The sequence below is a fragment of the Agelaius phoeniceus genome, chromosome 2, assembly GCF_051311805.1.
Source record: "Agelaius phoeniceus isolate bAgePho1 chromosome 2, bAgePho1.hap1, whole genome shotgun sequence".
NCBI classification, from domain to species: Eukaryota; Metazoa; Chordata; class Aves; order Passeriformes; family Icteridae; genus Agelaius; species Agelaius phoeniceus.
Window position 1 is genome coordinate 3,750,751 of NC_135266.1, and position 22,587 is coordinate 3,773,337.

Here is a 22,587-nt window from a genome sequence, read left to right on the forward strand (position 1 = left end):
TTTTCCCTTTCCCTTTTTCCCTTCCCCCTTTTTCCTTTCCCTTTTTTCCTTTCCCTTTTCCCCTCTCCCTCTTCCCCATTCCCTTTTTCCCTTTTTACCCTTTCCATTATTCCCTTTCCTTTTTTTCCTTTTTCCCCCTCCCCCTTTCCCTTATTCCCTTTCCCTTTCCTTTTTTCCAATTTCCCTTTCTTTTTTTTCCCAGTTTCCCCTTTCCCTTTCTCCCTTTCCCTTTTTCCTTTCTCTTTTTTTTTTCCCTTGCCCCCTTTATCTCTTCCCCTTTCCCTTTTTCCCTTTCCATTTTTCCCTTTTCCTTTTTCATTTTCCCTTTCCCACTTTTCCCTCTTTTTCCATTTCTCCCTTTCCTTTTTCCTGTTCCTCATTCCCTTTTCCCCTTTCCTTTCCCTCTTCTTTTCCCTTTTCCTTTTTTTTTCCTTCAAAATGAGCCAACAGGGCAAAAAACCACAAACACACGGAAAGCCTTTGCAACCTTCCACTTAATTGTGCAGTGGGTAGGGACCAAAAAAATGAATCTGTTTTCCTTATTCCTTCAGGCAGCAGCCCTGGAGTGTGTGATTTGATTCCCATCAGTGCCAGGGCAGAGCTCAGGGGCTCACAGTCCCTGTCCCTGCATGTTGGATTAAGCCCTTTCCTGAATCAGAGAGGCATTTAAAAAACTTTTATTCTATTTTTTACTTTCATTTGGAGGGTGAGATAATACAGGTGTTACAATTCACGTTATCACAATCAGAAACCAACTGTTCCCTAATTACAGTACACTATCAGTTTTTGCTACACCATGCTGCAAATGCCTTAAAGCATTTAAAATCTGAATCTAAATAATAATAATAATAATAATAATAATAATAATAATAATAATAATAATAATAATAATAATAATAATAATAATAATAATAATAATAATAATAATAATAATAAATATAAAATAATAAATAAATATATAAATATATAAATATATATTTATAAAATAAAACAATATAATATAATATATATAAAAGAATAAATAAATAAATAATAATAATAATAATAATAATAAAGAAATATATAATAATAAATAAATAATCTAAAATTACTCTTTGTGGGTCATAATACAATACATATTTTATGGTTGTATTTCTCTAAAGTATCTATTCTTATTTTGTAAGGCCATTCTTTGAAACTTGTTTTTAGTTGAATTTCCCTTTTAAAAATGTCTGTGTTATTCAATGGTATTTCAAGTCAGTATTTTTTATTCCAAGGTTTGCATACAGATGCACACTGTAAGAGCCTTCTGTCAGCTTTTGAGAATTTTCTACAGATCCATTTCCCACACCTGCAGAATGTTTCTCACGCAGATTTGCCAAGGGCTCCTTCCAGGAGAGCTGAGGGTGAGGTTCTGCTGCACTTTTCTGGTGGCCCCAGCATTTCATGACCTGCACTGCTTATTGAAACAGGCCCCATGCCCGAGCTAAAGCCTGCATGGCTCCAAGCCTTATCCCCCAGGGCAGCAGGAGGCATGTGGGAAGGGCTGGTGGCACTGGAGAGCACCAGGGCCATGCTCTCACAGATTCACAGAATCACAGAATTCCCAGAATTCCCAGAATTCCCAGAATTCCCAGAATCCCTGGGTTGGAAGAGACCTTCAAGGCCATCGAGTCCAGCCCAGCCCCAACCCCTCAACTGAACCCTGGCACCCAGTGCCACATCCAGGCTTTGTTAAACACACCCAGGCATGGGGACTCCACCACCTCCCCGGGCAGCCGTTCCAGAACTTTCTCACCCTTGCTGGAAAAACCTTTTCCCTGCTCTCCAGCCTGGATTTCCCTGTTGCTCTGCCAGGTGCTGGCCTCGTGCTGGAGGAGGGATGGGGAAGTGAAGGGAAGGGTTAATGGGACTCAGACCCTGAAAAGCAGCACAGGACAGGGATGGGATCAGCTGAGAGGGCTCAGCCCAGCCAGGAGGATGAGGAGGAGCTGCCTGCTCCATGTAGGTCAAGGCTGAGGCCAAACCTCTGAGCCCTGGCCAGTGTGAGGCTGTGGGGATGAGGATGAGGATGGGCTGAAGGCCACAGAGCCCTGGCTGCCAGCCCCCAGCCCATGCTCAGAGGGCAGGGAGAGCAGAAAGCCCTGCAGAGCCAGGGTTCACTCTGATCTTTGAGGTGCTGAGATGGCTTTGGCATCCTCAGGGAGAATTTTGGGGAGAAATCCTTCCCTGTGAGGGTGGGCAGGCCCTGGCACAGGGTGCCCAGAGCAGCTGGGGCTGCCCCTGGATCCCTGGCAGTGCCCAAGGCCAGGTTGGACACTGGGGTTGGGGCAGCCTGGGACAGTGGAAGGTGTCCCTGCCATGGCAGGGGTGGCACTGAATAAGCTTTAAGGTCCTTTCCAACCCAAACCATTCTGTGATTCCATGACCTTATCAATGCACCCAAATATCTTAAAGGCAGGTGCCAAGGGGATGGAGCCAGGATTTTCAGTGGTACCCAGCAGCAGGACAAGGCAAAAACTGCAACACACAAGGTTTCACCTGAATATGAAGGAAAACTTTCCTGTGGGGGTGACAAAACATTGGAAGAGGCTGCCCAGAGAGGCTGAGGAGTTTCTTTCTCTGGAGATGCTCAAAACCTGCCTGGACATGATTCTGTCAGCAGGAAAAACCTTTCTGTGCTCTGAGGGATGAAAGCAGGACTGGAGGCAGCCCCAGGAGCACTGATGGGGACAGGAGTCAGCTGTACCCCACACTGGCTGCCCACTTACCCTGTTACCTGCTGATGCTGAGAGGTATTTGGGCCTTGTTTGCACAAGTTGCAGTAGAATTTTACATATTTTGATCTCTGTTTTTTTTTTTTGAGCACTGTTCCAACCCCCTCCCGGTGGCAGAGGTGCTGTTATAAAACCAGGGAATTTAAATCATGCAGAGTGAGGTACCTGGTGTGTCTTGTCTACCAAAGGTGTGGGTTTAGAACCACAGAAGCACAGAATGGTTTGGGTCGGAGGAGACCTTAAAATTCATCTCATTCCATCCCCTTCCATGGGCAGGGACACCTTTCACTGTCCCACATTGCTCCAACCCCATCCAACCTGGCCTTGGACACTTCCAGACATTGGGCAGCCACAGCTGTTCTGGGCAAAACCTGTTAATTTTGCATCAGTAGGATTATAATCCTGTAAATCTGAGGGTAGAAAGCATTTTGCTGCCTCACAAGTAGGTTTTATTGGCAACAATTTTCTTCATATTAGATTGATCTGCACTGCTGTTGTGTCTTTGTAACATAAACTGCACCACTGAAGGCCTGAGGGGGTTATTTCAACAAAACTCCTCCTCCTGAATGAAATAAATCTGTAAAAAATTTCTGTAGAAAAATCTTGAAAAGCTCTGCATGAAAATTGTGTTTGATTTTGCATTGCAGTGAATATCCTTGAAGCTTCCAGGGCAGTCAGGCAGTGAAGCCATCAAAACATCTCATTGCTACAGCAAGTGGCAGAGTGTAAATCAGGGACCTCTTCATCTGCATGAGTTTGTGGGCCTGACCCCACCTGTGCTCAGAGAAACCCAAGGACAGAGCTCCTACTCACATTTTTCATCCTGGGGAAAAAGCAAAATGTAGCAAACCTCAAGCCTGTGGTATTCACATTCTCTGAACAGACAGACATAATTCTCTCTCCCAAGTTTCTTCCTGGAGAAGTGCAGAGAGAAGAAGGGGGCCCAGCAGAAAAATTGCAAACACAGTCTTCTTCTTATTTTTATTATAATAAGAATTAATTAAGAATTAATAAGAATTATATTATATTATAATAAGAAATAATAATAATAATAATAATAATAATAATAATAATAATAATAATAATAATAACAATAATAATAATAATAATAATTCTTCAATAATTATATATTAATTATATTATTAGATAATATTAATATATAATATATTTTATATATTATATATCTAATATAAATTAGATATTATATAATTTGTATTTTCATTTATATTATATGAAAATATAAATTATATAATCTATAATTATAGTAATTAATTATTATAATTATAATTCTTAATTAATAGTAATTTTAAATATTGCATAATATTGCAAATACTATAATTATTATAATATATATAATAAAATATAAATTATATATAGTAATTACATTATATTGGTTAATATTAATACTAAATAAATTAAAAATAAATCAATAAATATTGAATAAATAAATAATTTTAATGAATATTAAATAAATATTAAATGATCATAATAATTGATGAATTTATATTATATTATATTATATTATATTATATTATATTATAAGAAATAACTATTATATTGTAATAATTCTATAATTATAATTATTACATATATTATTATAATAATATATTAATGATATTAGAATAAGAAGGATGAATTGTAGCCACAGCTATCTTCATAGAGAGCAGGCAGGCCCAACTTCCCAAGGATATTTCCTGGGAATTGCAGCGAGGAAAGTCAGAGAAGAAGAGAAAACAATTTTTATCTCTATTTTCTGCTCCTGTTGTTTTGCACACGTGGAATGTGTGGAATGTGTTCTGGAGATTGTTTACCTGAAGGGATTTGTCAATTGGATTCTGCTGAGGATTGTTTTGTTTCCTTGGCCAGTTGGGTCAAAGCTGTGTCCTGGCTGTCTGGACACAGTCATGAGTTTTTCTTTAGTATTTATCTTTGTATAGTATCTCTTTAATACAGTATAGTGTTCATGTAATATAGTAAATTTTTAATAAAGCAATTGTTCAGCCTCCTGAATCAATGGAGTCAGATTCCAATCATTCCCACTGGGAGGATCACCCGATTCTACCACACAAGCCCAGCCAAGCAATGGCATCTTCTGGGGGGTGTTTGCAGCCTGACCTTATCCCTGCCTGCCCCAGTCTCTGCCAAACACAGGTGTGGAAATATTTACTGTCCCTTAGCCAGGCCATGTCCAGCCAGACTTGTCAGAGGAGGTGACAACACAGAGCCACTGATGCAACCAGCACCTCAGGGTGCTGCTTTTCTGCTTGGAGAATGGATGGGAGTGCTGGGGGGCTGAGTCTGGGGCTGAGTGTGGCTTGGAAGGCAGAAACACCCCTTGGTTCAAGCAGAATTTTGAGTTTTATGGTTTTTTTTTTAGCCTGGAGAAAAGGAGGCTCAGAGGGGACCTTGTCACTCTCTGTGGCTCCCTGACAGGAGGGTGCTCCCAAGTGACAGGACAAGAGGGAATGGCCCCAAGCTTTGCCAGGGGAGGGTCAGGTTGGACATCAGGAAGGATTTCTTCACTGAAAGGGTGATTAAACACTGGGAGGTTTGGAGTCTCCATCCCTGGAGGTGTCCCAGGAAGGCCTGGATGTGGCACTCAGAGCTCTGGGCTGGGGACAAGGTGGGGATGAGGCACAGCTGGGACTGGGAGGGCTTTTCCAACTTTAATGACTCTGTGAATATCCTGCTCCATGAGCCCCACCTCCTCCTCATCCTCTGAACAGCTCTCTTCTTTTTTTTTTTTTTTAATTTGATCTGGCCTCTTTTGATGACTAAGGGAACAGGAAGATTACAGTTTAAGTATATAATTTTCATTTGATGTGACAGGTTAAAGCTGTGTGCATTTAGAGCAGCCTTAGATTATTTTAGTTCAATTGCAACACTGATTTAGGCCCTGACTCACTCTTTGAGGCCTGATTTCATGTAGACATATGTTGGCTTACATTTACTGCTGGTGAGATGCAGGCACATGTGTGCATTACTCTGCTGAAATGCTGGGGTTAGGGCTGGACTCTCATAACAAACAGTCCTGAATCAGAGGCAGAGAGGAGCACATTGTGCTTGTTGGGTGGTTTTTTTTTCCCCTTGTGCCCCTCCCAGAGCCTGGGCTGTGCAATCTGCCCTTGCAGGGAGTGCTCTGAGTGCCCTGGAGCTGACAGCTGGGCAGCCCAAACACCGTGGAGAATTTAGAATTGGGCAAATTGCTAAAACTCACAGAGCAGGCTGGGAGCAGTGACCTGGGGGTGGCTGGCCTGGCTGGAGGGAATGGAAAATGCTTTGTGTGGATTGGCAATGCAATTCTGCAATTCTGCCCCTCTACACTGCCCTGGCAGCCCCCTCTGCAGTGCTCAGTGCTGCAATCCAGCCCTGGGTGCCCAGCATGAGGGAAACCTGGAGCTGTTGGAATGAGTCTGGGGCAGGGACACGAGGATGAGGGGCTGGAGCACCTTGTCAGAACCCAGGACATTCCCCTGGCTGCCCTGGAGGACTCCAGACCCTGGCAGGGGCTCAGAGACCCTGGCACAGAGTCAAAGACACCTGTGCCTTGGATTTTAACCCATGGAAACAATTCCCAGCTTTGTGCGAGGATTTACAAGCCACAAGGGTTTGAGTTGAATGATGGTGAATTTATCACGGGGTGAAAAAGTGGAATTTTGGGGTTTTTAGAATGGGGGTTCAGGAGGCAAGATGGAGGAATCTGGTATGTCCTGCCTTTCTCCTTCTTCTTCTTCTTGTCCTCCATCTTCTGCTGTGATGGTGGCACTTTTGGATTGGTTTAGAGTAGAAACTCACCATCTAACATAGGTGATGGGTATTGGGAAATCATTGTAAATAAAGTACATGTAGTTTTTAGTATAAAAAGCTAACACCACCCCAGGGTGGTCAGTGTGCCTCAACCCGACCTGCTGGACAGATCTCAGCAGGTTTGACAAAGAATGTGATAGATAAGAGAAAATAAACAACCTTGAAAACCAGAGCTGAGGAATCTCAACTTCTTCTTCTTCAGTCCTGGGACTGGGAAAGAAGAGACTCTTTAATACCTCAGGAGCCATTTCAGCAACAACAAACCCAACAACACCTCTGCTACTGAGCCAGGCTGGGAGAGCTGGCACTGCTCAGCCTGGAGAAGGCTTCAGGAAGACCTTTGAGCCCCTCTCAGTTAATGCTTTACAGGAGAGTTACTGCAGAGGGGCTTTTCACGAGGGCATGGAGTGACAGGACCAGGGGGAACGGCCTTGAGGCGAAGCAGGGCAGGTTAGAATAGATATGGGAATTTGGAATTGTTCCCTGGCAGGGTGGGCAGGCCCTGGCACAGGGTGCCCACAGCAGCTGGGGCTGCCCCTGGATCCCTGTCAGTGCCCAAGGCCAGGTTGGACACTGGGGCTGGAGCAGCCTGGCACAGTGGGAGGTGTCCCTGCCATGGCAGGGGTGGCACTGAATAAGCTTTAAGGTCTTTTCTAACCCAAACCATTCTGTGATTCCATGACTCTCATTGTAGGGCTGCCAGCGAGCTGTGTGATGCTCAGCAGCAATGTGGGCAGAGCCCCAGCACTGTGCTCCTGTTTTCCATGGGAAAATGCCCAAACCTTCCTCATTTCCAGGTGGGGAGCAGATAATTTGCATGCAGAAGTTTTTGTGTGCTCAGTAGCTATCGGACTTTGTAGGTCAGACTGTGACAAGGGAAGTGTTAGCACTTTCCCCAAACTAAAGCAAGGGTTTTTTTAGGAACTTGGAGTACAAAGGAGAGAGTCATGCATGCAGAGGGAGGCACAGGCATTCTCAGGTGCCTTAGCTAATGCTTCCTCATTACAGGAAACTACAGCTACCCGGGAGTGTTTTTTGTGGGTTTTTTTGAATAATTAAAAAAAAAAAAAGAAAAAAGCTTTTGGGGCAGTCCTTTCTGCAGCAAATCTGGAAGTGGATCTGGACCTCTCTTCTCACTCGTGTTTCTCCTGCAGTGTACACCAAGCAAACGGCGTTTTGTGTGTCTCCTTAACTACATCTCTCCATCTCCAGCCTTGGAGTGGAGGGGGAGGAGAAAGGAGCTGCCAGCAGCTCGCAGTGATTGATTTGTCTCGTGTTTTCTTGTGCTGCGCTCTAACAACCTGTTTCAAAGAAAAAAAAAAAAAAAAGACAATGACAAATCAAAGCGAATATTTTCTCGCTAGAAATTCCAAGTGCCATTATTTTGCTATTAAATGTGAGGCTTTATCTGTGACACGTTTGTCTGGGAGGTTTTGGTTTTTTGGTTTTGTTGGTGTTTTTATTTGGTTGGGGTTTTTTGGGGTTTTTTTTTTTGTTTGTTTGGTTTTTTTTTTTTTCCCTGCTGTAGCTTGCAGCGTTTAGAAGAGAAATGTCTTTCCCCCGGAGCCATTTGCTTCAGTAATTGTTGTGCCGTGAAGTTGCCGCTGGTTGCTGGCACCAGAGGACAGCTCATAAAGGTAAAAGCAGCTCTCCACGTGCTCCGAGTATAGGAATTGGCGCTGGGAAGGGATCGGGTGTCCTGCCTGGACTCGTACTTTGCCCTGAAGCAAAGGCTTGGCGCTGAGGGCTGTCCTGAACCTGGACAGCTCGGGGGTCAGGCGGACAGGGGGGTCCAGGTTCAGGGATGCTGTCCTGAGCCCGGAGAGCTCGGGGGTCCAGGTTCAGGGATGCTGTTCTGAGCCCGGCTCGGGGATCAGGTGAACAGGGTGGTCCAGGGAAGGCGTTCAGGGATGCTGTCCTGAGCCCGGCCAGCTCGGGGGTCCAGGTTCAGGGATGCTGTCCTGAGCCCAGCTCGGGGAACAGGCGGACGGGGGCTCCAGGGAAGGCGCCCAGAGATGCTCTCACCCCGGGGCGCGCCCAGGGTGAGGTTTGCTCCCCTCGCTCTCCCATTTGCCCAGTGCGGTGGTTTTGCGTTTGGATGTCATTCCCCAGCAGGAAAAACCTCTCGGAGGGTGCCTCAGTGCGGGCTTTGGAGCAGAGGGGGATCTCTGTCCCTCTGAACACATCCAGGCTGTGCTGTCGGTGAGTGGGAGCGCCCGGCCGAACTTTCCCAGCGCCGGGAGGAGCCGCCGCTGCTCTCATTTCCATCTCCCGCTCCTGGCAGGACGCTGCTTCCCACCTCCCACCCCAAACACCCCCAATAAAACCATCCACAGCCAGCTCCTAACCTGGAGCAGAGGTTCGGTGGGTCTGTAACCCACGGCAGAGAGGGAGGGGAAAGGGAGGGAGGAGGGAGGGAGGGAAGCGGCAGCAGGGAGTTCAGGTTACCGCAGCCGCATCGCCGCCTTCCTCCGCTTCTGCCGCCGGAGCCGGGCCGAGGATGAGCCCCTCGCTGGGCACAGCGGGGCTCTGGGGTGACAGGGACACAGCCGGGCCGCGGTAGCCCCGCAGATCCCGGGGATCCCGGCGGGAAGAGCCGCAGCCGCCGGAGGATGCGCTGAGGGCGCCCGGGGTGAGGAGGCGCCGCTGCCTTCGGCAACTGCGGGTAGGAGCGGGGCTCTGGGACTCCCTTCCCTCCCTCCTTCTCTCCCTTCTTCTCTCCCCTCTTCTCTCCCCTCTTCTGTCCCTCCTTCCCTCCCTCCTTCTCTCTCTTCTTCTCTCCCTCCTTCTCTCCCTCCATCTCTCCCTTCTCTCCCTTCTTCTCTCCCTCCTTCTCTCCCTTCTTCTCTTCCCTTCTTCTCTCCCTTCTCCTCTCCCTCCTTCTCTCCCTCCTTCTCTCCCTTCCTCTCTCCCTTCTTCTCTCCCTCCTTCCCTCCCTCCTTCTCTCCCTTCTTCTCTTCCCTTCTCCTCTCCCATCTCCTCTCACTTTTCCTCCCCCTTTTCCTCTCCCTTCTTCTCTCCTTTCTCTCCTCTCTTTCTCCCTTCTCTCCCTCCAGCCCTGGGATGTGCCCTCGGAGCTGCTGCTCTGACTTTCCCAAACTCTCCATGGTGGGTGGGAGCGGGAGAGGAGAGGGGGCTGCAGGTGTGACCCTGCTGGAAGCCGGGATCCAAATCCACACCTGCCTATCCAGGGGTGTCCCCAGCTCGGGGCTGCCATGCCCTTCCCCTGGTAAAAGGGGTGTGGTGCACTGATTTGGGGTGAAAACGTGCTCATGAGCAATCTGACTTGCTGGATTTTATGGGTGTTGTACACGGGGGAACATTTTGGCAGCCCCACATAAAGACCAGGATCAGTTAGGACAAAGCCAGGGCAGTGTTCTCCTCACTGTCCTGCTGGGATAAAATGCTGAAAAACAGAATATCCACGAAGCACAGGTGAGTAATTACAAACACAGCCACTGGCCCTGATCCCACAAACATTTCTGTGTAAAATCAGCACTTTTAAAGCCAAGTAGGTATTGACAAAGGATTTGCCAGCATGAGGGCCCCACGGTTGGATTTGTGTTCCTTTGGCCAGGAAGATTTTTTTCCTCCCAAAGTACAAGACTTGATGCTTGAACAGGCACATGAATGCAAAGACTTAGTTCAACTATTAGGGGAGTATAAAGTTCCAAACACCAAAAAATGATTGTGCCAAGAGGCAGAATGAAACAAAAGGGCAAAGCATGAGCACCTGGCTCACCTGCTCCAAGTGCTCCCCAAGCTTAAAATAGGGGAAAAAACCATTTGCAATGTAACATCCCACAGTGGTTCTCACCCTACAGTGATAGCATCAGGACTGAGGAGCAGTCAAAGATTTAGGAGTGGTATTGGAATATCTTTATTGGCAATTTTTCCCATTTTGAATGGTTTTCTTTTTTTTAAACTTGCATAATTATCACTTCTCTTCAGTGCTATTTTACTTCTTCCTTCATGTATCTTGAGACTGTTTCCAAGGCAGAAGAGCAAGATCCTCATTCCATCTGAAATAACCATTCCCAGTTTTATTTCTCTTTTGCATTAAGATGAGGAAAAACAGCCAGCAGTACTACTTGTAAAAGAGGGTGCAATGAATAATTTGGTTTGGGGGCACAGAATTTCTCAGAGAACTGGACTTTTGGAGTCCTGGCAGAGGCAACAAGAGCCTAAGGAAGAAATTTCCTCCTTACTTTGTTTATGAAGATAAGAGGAATGTGAGCTGGGTTCTATTCCTGCTCAGCACAATGAAGCACACTGGTTTACACAGGGTCAGGTTGCTCTGATTCATCCCTTGTTGGACAATTGCTTATCTGTGCTGAGATCTGGGCTTTGGAATAGAGCAAGCAGGATAAAATTGCTGATTCATGAGGCCATTCTGAAATAAGTTAAATATGCCCATTAGCATCAGGGATAAAAGGAACATGGTGGTGTTGTAGGAACAGAGGAAGCATTAGGACAAGAGTCTATTAGCATTGGAGAGAAATCCAGAGAAGGATGGTTGGCACTCAGCAGGTGAAGGGAGGACAGAGACAGGAGGAGGAGGAGGAGAAGGCTTTTAGGCTGAAGGTTTGGGAAAAAACACTACCAAGATGAGAGAGCCCCAGGGCAGTGCCCTTCTCCCTGCCTGTGAGAGAGGATGCCCTTGGCTGGCTGCCTGCCAGCTGTGTTTGCATCCCCTGAGCCAGTGGAACGAGCCAAAAGTGTCCAAATGTGCTCCTGAAAAGGACAAAAAGCACCTGCAGTGGGGGTTGGGGTGCACTGGGTGTCCCTGCATTGATGGTCTGAGCTCTCCAAAGGAGCCTCCAGCCCTCACTGCAGCATCTTCTCCAGCCTGGAAAAAGGATCTGGCCTTCAGAACACCCAAACTCAACATTTTTGTGGGTGTTTAAGGGCCAGGATCCATCCAGAGAATTTTGCAGGTGGCTTGGAAAAACAAGCTGATATTTTAAAATAGAAGCAAGCTTCCTTAGCTTGGCTAAAGTCCCTGGAAATATATATTTCTTTTTGACTCCTCAGTTGCAGCACTTATTTCCTGTGACATCACCAGAGCAGTGGCACCTCCTGCCAAACTGTTTCACTTTGAGTCACTCCAAGACACAAACTTTTTGCTGGCTTTGAGAGTAAAATGGCATTTAGGTCTGAGGATGCTTTTTTGGCTTTTCAAAACAGATGTTATGAGCAAGTTGGGTGGATGAGATCAAGGTGCATTAAAAGCTAATGGCTCTTGATTTCTTTCTTTTTTTTTTGTTTTAAATAAGGAGGAAGATGCATCCTCTGGTTCAAAAGATTCCTGTGCCACAAAGGCCTTCCCTCCATCCCTCCTGCCATGATCTTGATTTTCCTTTAGGCATCTGGGTGGGGACAGAGGCAGAACCCAAGGACACCTGGTCTGGGCCATTGCAACTATTTAAATTTTAAAAATATTAAAAATATTAAAAATATTAAAAATATTAAAAATATTAAAATATTAAAATATTAAAATATTAAAATATTAAAATATTAAAAAGTAAAATTATTATTATTATTATTATTATTATTATTATTATTATTATTATTATTATTATACAATTTAATAATGTGGAAATTTCCACATCCGAGGTGACACTTCTAGATCTGAGTTGGAAACACTTTTCTGAGTGGATGGGGCCCAGGAATGGTTTTTTTTTTCCCTGTAAAAACAAAGCTGCAGCTATTAAATGGAGGAGTGCTGCCTGCAGGACTCCCCCTGTGCCTGAGGTGTTTAAGTTGAGTTTATGCAATCTGCTGGGGCTGTGGTTAACCACCAGTAAGTTGCCCTCTGTGGCACAGAAAATACAACTCAGAGGAGGAAATGGTGCAAATTCGCCTCTGAATGGGTGAGGTTAAGGAGTTAATGTGCAGTTATTGTGCATTTCTCTTCTGAAATAGCCTCAGAGCAGGATAGGGCAAGGAAGTGAAACTTGAAGAGACTCTTGCTCAAGTACTGAGCAATTTAACGAATTTTAAACCTGAAATTTTTAAACCTGAAATTTTTAAACCTGAATTTTAACCAATTTATATTTTAAAATTCCTCCTTTTTTGACCATGGTTTTTCTTTGATTGCTGTGAAAAATGTTTAGGCCATGTTGGCCATGCATATAGCTGCATATATGGTAAATGGTATTTCATTTTAATCTAGAATGTAACATCTCACTCTAATTTTTCTTCCTCTAGAAAATTCGTAACTCACTTGTTTTTAACCATACATATTTTTCTTTTAATTATTCTTCATTCTCTCCTTATTAAAACCCCAAGTTTTAATAAGGAGAGCTAAAAGAGGTAAATAAAAAACCAGCCCAACCTTCCACAAAGCAAATTCAATCTGCTGCTGGAGTCACAGGGTCAATCAGCTAAATGGGCATTAGTAACATAAAGACAGAGCATAAGCCAGGCCACGTAGTGGGATTTGCAAATCCATAACAGTAATGCTCCTTTTCTATCTGTTCTCTAATTGATGGCTCTGGGACAGAGCCACTGCCTGGGCAGAAAACATTTCTGGAGAACCAGAGGCTCATTTTAAGCATGGAATGATTAAAATAAAACCCCTTTTTTTCCATGCAGATCCCATCACAGCAGGCCTGGGAGGAACTGGGGAAGGAAACCCTCTCCTACCACACTGTGGAAAAAAATGGGAGAAAAACCAAAGAGGTGAAAATAATCGAGACAAAAACAAACCTGCAACAAAACAAAGAACAAAACAAAATCCCAAGCAAAAAAAAAAAAAAAACAAAGAAAAAGGAGAAAAAAAAAGGAAAAAAAGGAGAGGATTTGGCCATAAATAATGACCCCAGCAACTCAGTGTTGAAATGATAGAAACTGGTGTGTGTGGAGAAGAGGCTGGTGAGAGGTATCAAAGGGAAAAAGGTTCAGAAAATACAGCATAAAAAGTTTTTCCCTTTGTCCTGCACTTTTTTTTTTTTGGGTTTCCACCCTTTTTGCCTGCCAGTTTGGGTGAGCACACTGTTAATTCACAAAGCTGGTGAGCCAGGCACTGCTGAAGCCATTGCATGAACAGAAATGTCATTTTGGAGAGCTCCAGACTGGCCCCTGCTCCTCTGAAACTCTTGCATTTAGGAAAAAAAAAAAATGTTTCCTGCTGTTCTTGACATTTTCTTATTATCGATGTGTGCTTAATCCTTCTCTGTGTCACGCTGAGCTTATGAAAAAAGCAATTTAGGGGCTTTATTCCAAGGAAAATTGGGAGTTAGCAGCTTTTACCAGTCCTTATAGCAGGGCATATGTTCCACTCAGTGATCAGGAAAGGCAAAAGGGAATAGCCCTGCTGACTTTAACTGTGCAGGATCTGAGTTTGGAGCTCCTGGTCCCACTCTTGAGTTGTGCCTCTGATTTTGGGGCTGCAGCTGAGTCCTTTTACAAAGCAAGGACTTTTGCAGGTGGCCCAAAGCAGTTTTGCTGATTTGTGGTTTGGGTTTTTCCCTGGCTGATGTGTGTGACCTGGGTGCAGAACATCAGCAGCTGAGCCTGGCAGCAGCTCTGCCCCAGAAAAGGTAAGAAAAGTTCCTTTTTAAGATTGGTATTTCCAGGGGGACTCCAGACCTACTTCCCTGCCTCTGCCTCAGGCCAGGCTGATTTCCCTGAGCTCTCTGGCACACAGCCCTCATCTCCTGGAGCTCTTCAGATAATTACACTCATTAAAGGAGATGTCAGGTTAATTCTGATGCAGTAATTCGGTTTTGGCACAGGAGTAACCATGGCTTGATGTCTGGGAAACACAAAGGATTTCCACCAGGGTCAGAGGTGTGAACAGAGGGACCCCAAAACCAACCCATGGCAGGGGGAAGGACAGAGTTTGTGCCTCTGGTGGAAATAGGAACTTGCAAAATAGAGAGTGTTGCTGTTTGGGATTGGGATCCCAGACCTTGGGGCCACCTTCTTCATGGGATCCCAATGATAAATAACACAGAGAACAAACATTTCCACCTCCCCTGCAGCTGCTGAAGAGAGCTTAAAGACTGACTGGCAAACAGAAAGCTAACTAAAATGATGTGTTTTCTGTATAAAATGATGTGGAGGCGTGCCCAGAGGATGATAAATGTGTTTGGGATCACTGGAGGAACAGATAAAGAGGCCTCCAGTGGGTTTTTGGCAAATTATGTAAAAAGAAGCAACAGAAAGAAAGTTAGAAGAGTTTATTCCTGCCAATTTTGGTGCCATTTCTGGTGAACCCACACGGGACAACTGCCTGGTGTCCCCTGAGGCAGTAATTTGGTTTTGGCACAGGAGTAACCATGGCTTGATGTCTGGGAAACACAAAGGATTTCCACCAGGGTCAGAGGTGTGAACAGAGAGACCCCAAAACCAACCCATGGCAGGGTGGAGGAGGCATCAATCTGGTGGAAATAGGAACTTGCAAAATAGAGAGTGTTGCTGTTTGGGATTGGGATCCCAGACCTTGGGGCCACCTTCTTCATGGGATCCCAATGATAAATAACACAGAGAACAAACATTTCCACCTCCCCTGCAGCTGCTGAATAGAGCTTAAAGACTGACTGGCAAACAGAAAGCTAACTAAAATGATGTGTTTTCTGTATAAAATAATGTGGAGGCGTGCCCAGAGGATGATAAACGTGTTTGGGATCACTGGAGGAACAGATAAAGAGGCCTCCAGTGGGTTTTTGGCAAATGATGTAAAAAGAAGCAACAGAAAGAAAGTTAGAAGAGTTTATTCCTGCCAATTTTGGTGCCATTTCTGGTGAACCCACACGGGACAACTGCCTGGTGTCCCCTGAGGCAGCAATTTGGTTTTGGCACAGGAGTAACCATGGCTTGATGTCTGGGAAACACAAAGGATTTCCACCAGGGTCAGAAGTGTGAACAGAGAGGGCCTAAAACCAACCCATGGCAGGGTGGAGGAGGCATGAATCTGGTGGAAATAGGAACTTGCAAAATAGAGAGTTTGGGATTGGGATCCCAGACCTTGGCCACCTTCTTCATGGGATCCCAATGATAAATAACACAGAGAACAAACATTTCCACCTTTCCTGCAGCTGCTGAAGAGAGCTTAAAGACTGACTGGCAAACAAAAAGCTAACTAAAATGATGTGTTTTCTGTATAAAATAATGTGGAGGCGTGCCCAGAGGATGATAAACGTGTTTGGGATCACTGGAGGAACAGATAAAGAGGCCTCCAGTGGGTTTTTGGCAAATTATGCAATAAGAAGCAACGGAAAGAAAGTTAGAAAAGTTTATTCCTGCCAATTTTGGTGCCATTTCTGGTGAACCCACACGAGACAACTGCCTGCTGTCCCCTGAGGCTCTGGGATTTTCCATGCTGGCACTTTCCTGGAGAAAATCCCAGATTCCCCCAGATTCCTTTGGGACACAGGTAGGATCCCACTGTGACATTGAGGCATTCTCTTGAGTTTGGGAATCCTGCCCACATAAGACACCTGACAATAGGTATTTTGGAATTGGGTATTTTAGTATTTAATATCTTTAATATCTTGGGTTACTTTGATATTTTGAAGCTTGATTTTCTGGTGTTTTGAGGCAGAATTATTTTAGTATTTTGGAGCTTGGTATTTTAATATTTTGAAACTGGGTTGCTTTGGTATTTTGGAAGTTAGTATTTGAATATTTTATATATGTGTTACTTTGGTATTTTAAAACTTGGCATTCTGGTATTTTAAAACAGCAATTTTGAAACCTGGTTTTCTAATATTTTGGTGGAACAGCAACCAGCATTTAGATTGTAAATGAAAAATGAAAGTTTAACACTTAGCTGTAAAATCCTGTGCATGGAGAACTGAAAAGGGCAGCTGCAGGCACGGATAAGAGAGAAATAAAGATAAGAAAACATTTGGGAGGAAGGTAGAAGTTGCCTGGATCTTATTTTCATAGGACAATGCTCAGATGATATTAGAATAAAACTACCAAAAATCCAAGAAATGGATGGTTTTAATACAGGTAAACTACTTGATGTTGCATGGGCAGTGTCTCAAAATGTGCAAATCCAGGAAAGGAAATTTCAAGGAAAGGGAAAGGAAAAAGGAAAGGAAAGGAAAGGAAAGGAAAGGAAAGGAAAGGAAAGGAAAGGAAAGGAAAGGAAAGGAAAGGAAAGGAAAGGAAAGGAAAGGAAAGGAAAGGAAAGGAAAGGAAAGGAAAGGAAAGGAAAGGGGAAAAAAGTAAGCAGAAAATGAGAGCAATTATTAAGAAAACTGCAAAAATTCTTAACCTCAAGGAGGAGTCCTGTAACAAGGGAAGAGGTTCAGTTCCTCAATCTTCATTAGGAAGATTGGGAATTAATCAAGACACAAATTACAAAATAAATATAAATATTGGAAGTAGGAGTATGCTCAGGTAAAACCCAGGACTCCTCCAAAGCCTCTCATGGCAGCAGCAGAGCCTCTGGTAACAGCCACCCCAAGAAATGAAAACCTGGAATTTTTAGAAGGCACAGGAACCAATTATTAAATATCAATTAGTATTAAATATCAATTAGTAAATATCAATTAATAAATATCAAGTATTAAATATCAATTAGTCAGTATTAAATGCAAGGGAAGTTTAGGGATGCCTCCATCACAATTGTTGGTGCCACTGGACCTCGTGAATTCTGCCCCTTTTCCAAACCAGTGAAGTTCAAACTAGAAAAATTATAAATAACCCATCAATTTTTGTATCTGCCTAAATCTCCAAAACTGTTATTAAGGAAAAACTTACTGAGAAAATTGAGTGCAAAAATCAAGTTTCAGGAAGGAGACATTCAAATCCCTGATTCTAAATACTTCAATTCAAGGTAAACTTCAATTTTGATATTACACTGACTTCCCCATCTGAACCTATCCCAAAGAGAATTAAGGATGCAATAATCCCCTTTGTGTGGGCCAGGGAGATTCCTGGAAAATCAAAGAGCAGAGCCTGTGAGAACCAAATTAAATCAGACAATGGCCTGGTAAGACAAAACCAATGCCCTTTAAAATTAAAGCATTGAAAAGGCTCATTACTTAAGATTAAGAAAATTTTAAGGTACAGGTTGTTGGTGAACTCCAATTTTGCCAGACAAAAATAGGAATTGTGAAGATTTTCAGTTAGTACGAGACTCAAGAGCATTTTCGGGTTAATAAAAATGGCTAACTATGGTTTAATAAAATGGCTAACAAACCCAAAAATTGCTAAATTACCCAAGACAGTCATAATCACACTTAAAAAAAAAAGGCAAATAAATAAATAAATAATTTTGGAATGGCTTACTGTAATAGATTTAAAGGAATTTTGGATTATTGGTCCACCCTTTGTCTGGACTTTTAAATATTTTATATGGTATTAGCCAAACAGAGCTTGTAGCCATGAATACTTTTATATACAGAAATACTCTTAAATACAGAAATACTTTATTGTATGGCCTGCTGGTACTCAGGCTGCTTTCAAATGACTTAAAAAGCCCTGATGAGGTCTCCAGCTTTGGACTTCCCAAATCCTGTGAAATCTTTTGATTTATTCCCTCATGCCAAGGCTGGCCCAGCTGTTTGTGAGCAGTCACAGCCACAGAGCTGCAGAGATGTTTAACCAGAATATAGCACAAAAATTCAGTTAATCAGAGTATTCTATTCTAAATTTCACCCTGATGTATGGGCAGTCCCCCCTGCTGGACAAGGAATAGTTTCTGAGGGGATAAAGTAGGGATAGAGGCCATAAAATGTAGAAACTCTCCTGGAGATTATTGGCAAATTGGCTTTACAGAACTTCCATGCAAAGAGAGCTGTAAATTTCTTTTAGTGGATCCCTGTTCTGGGTGGCCTGAAGCATTTCCCTGTTGCACCAGCATGGCAAAAGAAGTAGTGGGAATATTTCTAAATCAATTATTTCCATGCTTTGGAGCTCCTCTAGGAATGCCATCTGACAGAGGGTCTTGTTTTATGGCAGGAATAGTGGGACAAATTAGCAAGGCCTTGGGAATCCAGTGGGATTTACACCCTCCATGCTGGCCACAAGAAAGGCAGAAAGAATGAATTACACTATTAAACTTAAATTATTATCCCAGCCAGAATGAGATTGAGGATAAAGAATGAACAGCCTTGCAACTGGAGTATTACTCACATCTGTAAGATGTATCTCCATAGCTCACCAAAACCTTTGCTCGCCAAAAACACCTTTGGAGTTTCACTGAGGGATTTGGCATGAAAATTCCGATGCGAATTTCAAGTAGCTAAAATATTAAATGTCACTAATTGCTGGATATGTTCTCAATGCATGTTGAGGCTCCACACAACCACATGGCCTTCTTTTTTTTAAGGAAAAATTTGCTATTCTAGGACAAGAAGGTTGCCCTTACATCAGGGATGAGTTTGAAGCCCAGCAGATAAAAATGGGTCGAAAAAGCAAAACAAGAGTGGCAGAAAGAAGAAAAACTCTTGGATGAGGTTGGCTTAACTCATGGCTACCAAGCTGGGAACTGCTACCAAATGCATTTGTGGAGTCATCTGTAACCACTGCAGAGTGTTCACTTGTTTGTGTTTACTTGTTGTAACACTTGGTGCTGAAAAATAAAGTGTTGTGACTTGCCTAAAAGAGGCAGTCTCAAGAAAAAGGAAGGATTTGGTAAATAACAAAGAGAATAAAACATTTCAGCTCCCCTTAAGCTGCTGAGAGAGAGCAGAGTCTTTTTTTATGTGTTCATCTCAGGTGAGTGTGAGAAGAGGCTGCAGCTCCCACATGTTTGGTGCCAGGATTCCGTGCAAGCCACAGCTGCAGAGACCCATGAAGTGCCAGTCAGTCTAAGAAAAGTCTCTAGGATATGAAACAGGCAAATTTTTGGCAAATATTTTGCAGTTGGAACAACAAGAGATGGAAATAGCATTGAGATAATTAAAACCCCTGATTTCTGACTGAGAGCGCGGATAAAAATCAAATATTTCGTCATGCAAAAGGACTTTATTTAAAACCAGAAATATTTGTTTTGATGCAAAATGGGGATGGGAGGGGGGCTCAGCATCTCAGGGGTAACGAGACAGCACCAGGGTGATTTAATTCCCTGACAGAGAAACTTCAGTGCTCCAAGGAACTGTTAATGTCCTGACTGCATTAATATAAAATGGTTTTAGTGTTCAGGAACAATTTTAGAGTTCAGAAACGTCCCTGCTCATCTGAAAACAAGGATTGAATGGATGGTTTTTGAAGAAAAATGGCCTTGGCTAGAGGAGGAAGCAGCTTGTGTGTGTGTCACCCCTTTCCCTTGGAGCTCTCCCAGTCAATGCCAGGTTGGACACTGGGGCTGGAGCAGCCTGGCACAGTGGGAGGTGTCCCTGCTTTCCATGGCAGGGGTGGCACTGGGTGGGCTTTAAGGTCCTTTCCAACCCAAACCATTCCATGGTTCTTCTTATCAAGGCCACTGCCCACCCCTTGATCCCCACGCAGGGACCTGCTGGGAGAGGATCCATGGACACCTGTGCCACTTGCAAAGCTTCTAAAATAAAGCAGTCAAAATTTGCATGCCTTTGGCAGCCTTTGCATTGCCCAGCTGTGTGTGTTTGTGTGGGTTTGTGTGTGTATAAGCTGTGCTCCTTCACACGTGGGCTCAGCTGGGCTCGGTCTCTTTCTCCGGGCAACAATGGCAGAACAAGAGGACACGGTCTCAAGCTGTGCCAAGGGAGATACAGGCTGGAATTAAGGAGGAAGTTTTTCACAGAAAGAGTGGTCAAATACTGGAATCATCTACACAGGGAGGTGGTGGAGTCACCATCCCTCGATGTGTTTAAAAAAAGCCTGGATGTGGCACTGGGTGCCATGATCCAGCTGAGGTGTTAGAACATGGGTTGGACTCGATGGTCTTGAAGGTCTCTTCCAACCTAGAAATTCTGTGATTCTGTGATTCTGGAGAGGGGAAGGCAATCTGGTTCTGGAAAGAAAAAATGGTAAAGGTGGGAGGCTGCTCACCCAGCTGTCCAAAACAAGGACATTTTACAAGGATTTTTTAGATCTGTTATCAGTGCTGGAAACAAAAGTAAGTAATGGTCATGTTGCATCAGTCTGATTCTACTGAAATCTTGTAAAATGGTTGCTGTGTGTTATGGCACCTTGCACATTTGTGGAAAGGTTTTAATGGGTTTTAACAGGATGTTGCTCTCCATTGTTTCCTTATTTCAGTGTTTGGTTTGTACATGTTCTGGAATTTCTGTAACAGAGAAATATCAGACTTTTAAACAGTCTTCTGTGAGCTGGTGACTGGAAAAAACCTCTCTACATCTCCATTGTCAACCTCAAAACACCTTCCTGTCCTAAAAACACAATTCAGGTCATTCATGTGCTTCCTCCCAGGCCATTGAAAAATGTGAGAACAGATACAGAGCAGATTTTTTGTTTAATTTTTTGTATGTACATATAATATAACTGCATAGGTATAATCTCACACAATTTTACATATGCATTTAACTAAAGCAGTTGTAAAGTTAATTACAAAACTACTGTGAGCTATAAATACAAGGAAAAATCAGATCTGAGGAATACTCTATTTAGGGATAAAATGAATTAAAATTTAAGTGCCAGAAGAAATGTGAACTTTTGAAATATTGTCAAAATTCATTAGTGAATCATTGCAAAAATGCACTTCACTGTGGGAGCAGTTCCAGTGAACCAAGACTCCAGTTCTCCTTGTTTCATGCTTTGAGAATCCCCACTGAAGTCAATGGGATTATTCTTGGGGGTAAAATGAGCAGGATTTGGTTCCAGAGACACCTGGCCGGACTTTCAAATGAGTTTAAATCCTGCAATGCAAAACCTTTTATTGCCTGGCAAGGGGAATTTGAGCAAAAGGAAGGCACTGGGGTGAGTTGGGGGAGTCTCCACAGAACATTCCTGGTCAGAAGGCAGAGACCAGATTGCCATGGTTAACTGGGCATGGTTAACTTGGTTTGCTGTGTTTTCAGGTGGGGAGCCAGATACAATTCCTTGTTGAGAAGGGGGAATGTGGAAGGGCTGCCCTTGCCTTGGTGAAAACTGCCCCATCCTGGTGCTCTAGAACAGCAGTAGGAGAGCCTGGGGCTCACTGGAATGAGCAACTCAAGCCTTAAACTCCTCTCACCAGGTTAATTCATGGAGATGTGTCATATTTTCGGCACTGGAAGGATTTGGGGGTTGCTTTGATAGTTTTTCTCTCACTCAAAATTTCTGTTAGATTTATAGCCAGATGTCCAGCTCATTAATCTCTTACAAGGTTAAAGGAGGAGTGAGCATTGTTGCTGTTTGGATCTTTCTCCCTTAAAAAAGGAAGGGGAATAGGAGAAGCCCCTCCTCACCTCAGCAGGTCCTGGTGAGTCACTCAAACTCTGCACAGGCTGAAACATCCAAACAATGACCCACTGCTGTTTTGGTTCTTTTCTCTTTTTTCAGAGCAGCTGACCCAGCTTCAGGAATGTGACTCATGGCCCCTCCAGCAAAAGGATCAGGAGCAGTTTCTGGGTTGCTGCAAGAGCCCCACGGGAGGCAAAGGTGATGAAGATGAGAGGAACCTGGCTGGGTGTGACCCTGGGACAGCTGCTGGCTCTGGGACACAGGCACAAATGGAAAAACATGGTATTTAAACAAAAAAAACCAAAAAAACCCCAAAAAACCAAACCAAACCAAAAAACAAACCCAAACCAAAACAAATGAACAAACAAAAAACCCCAAAACCCCATAAAAAAACAATAAAAAAAAACCCAAACCCCCACAAAAAACAAAACAAAACAAAAAAAAAAAACCCCAAACCCCCCAAAAAACCCAACAAACCAAAAGACTGTCATTGTTATTCTCTGCCCTCTGAAATGGATACATAAATCTGCTCCTTCTCTGGCCCTGGTGGGTCTAAACCTGGTTTGTAGGATGCTGAAAATGGGGAGGGGGTTGGAAGGACCAGCCTGGGTAACCTGGTGTCTCAGGGGACATCCTTGTGTGGGTTCCTGAGGACACACTGGCCTGGAGGGCAGATTCAGGTTAGGCCCAAGTGTGAATCTGCCAGCAGAACATCTCCTGGGGGTGACAGGAGGAGAAA

The 22,587-nt window shown here is 43.8% G+C and overlaps 1 protein-coding gene across 6 annotated transcripts in view; it reads left to right on the top strand.

The window, feature by feature from the left end:
• The window catches only part of B3GALT5 (beta-1,3-galactosyltransferase 5), a 38,298-nt gene that overhangs the window by 12,888 nt on the left and 2,823 nt on the right, over positions 1-22,587 (top strand). For 2 of the 6 annotated variants that reach the window (XR_013186046.1, XM_077193261.1), the window contains exons 1-2: positions 9,001-9,228; positions 21,948-22,130. Coding sequence is in view for 4 of the 6 variants with exons in the window: in XM_077193261.1 (XP_077049376.1) it covers positions 22,050-22,130 (81 nt within the window). In the remaining 2 variants the exon portion in view is untranslated. Of the gene's footprint in view, positions 1-8,087; positions 8,201-9,000; positions 9,229-13,318; positions 15,946-21,947; positions 22,131-22,587 lie in introns of those variants that run through there. The other 4 variants (XM_077193276.1, XM_077193289.1, XM_054627946.2 and 1 more) reach the window with 4 other exon arrangements.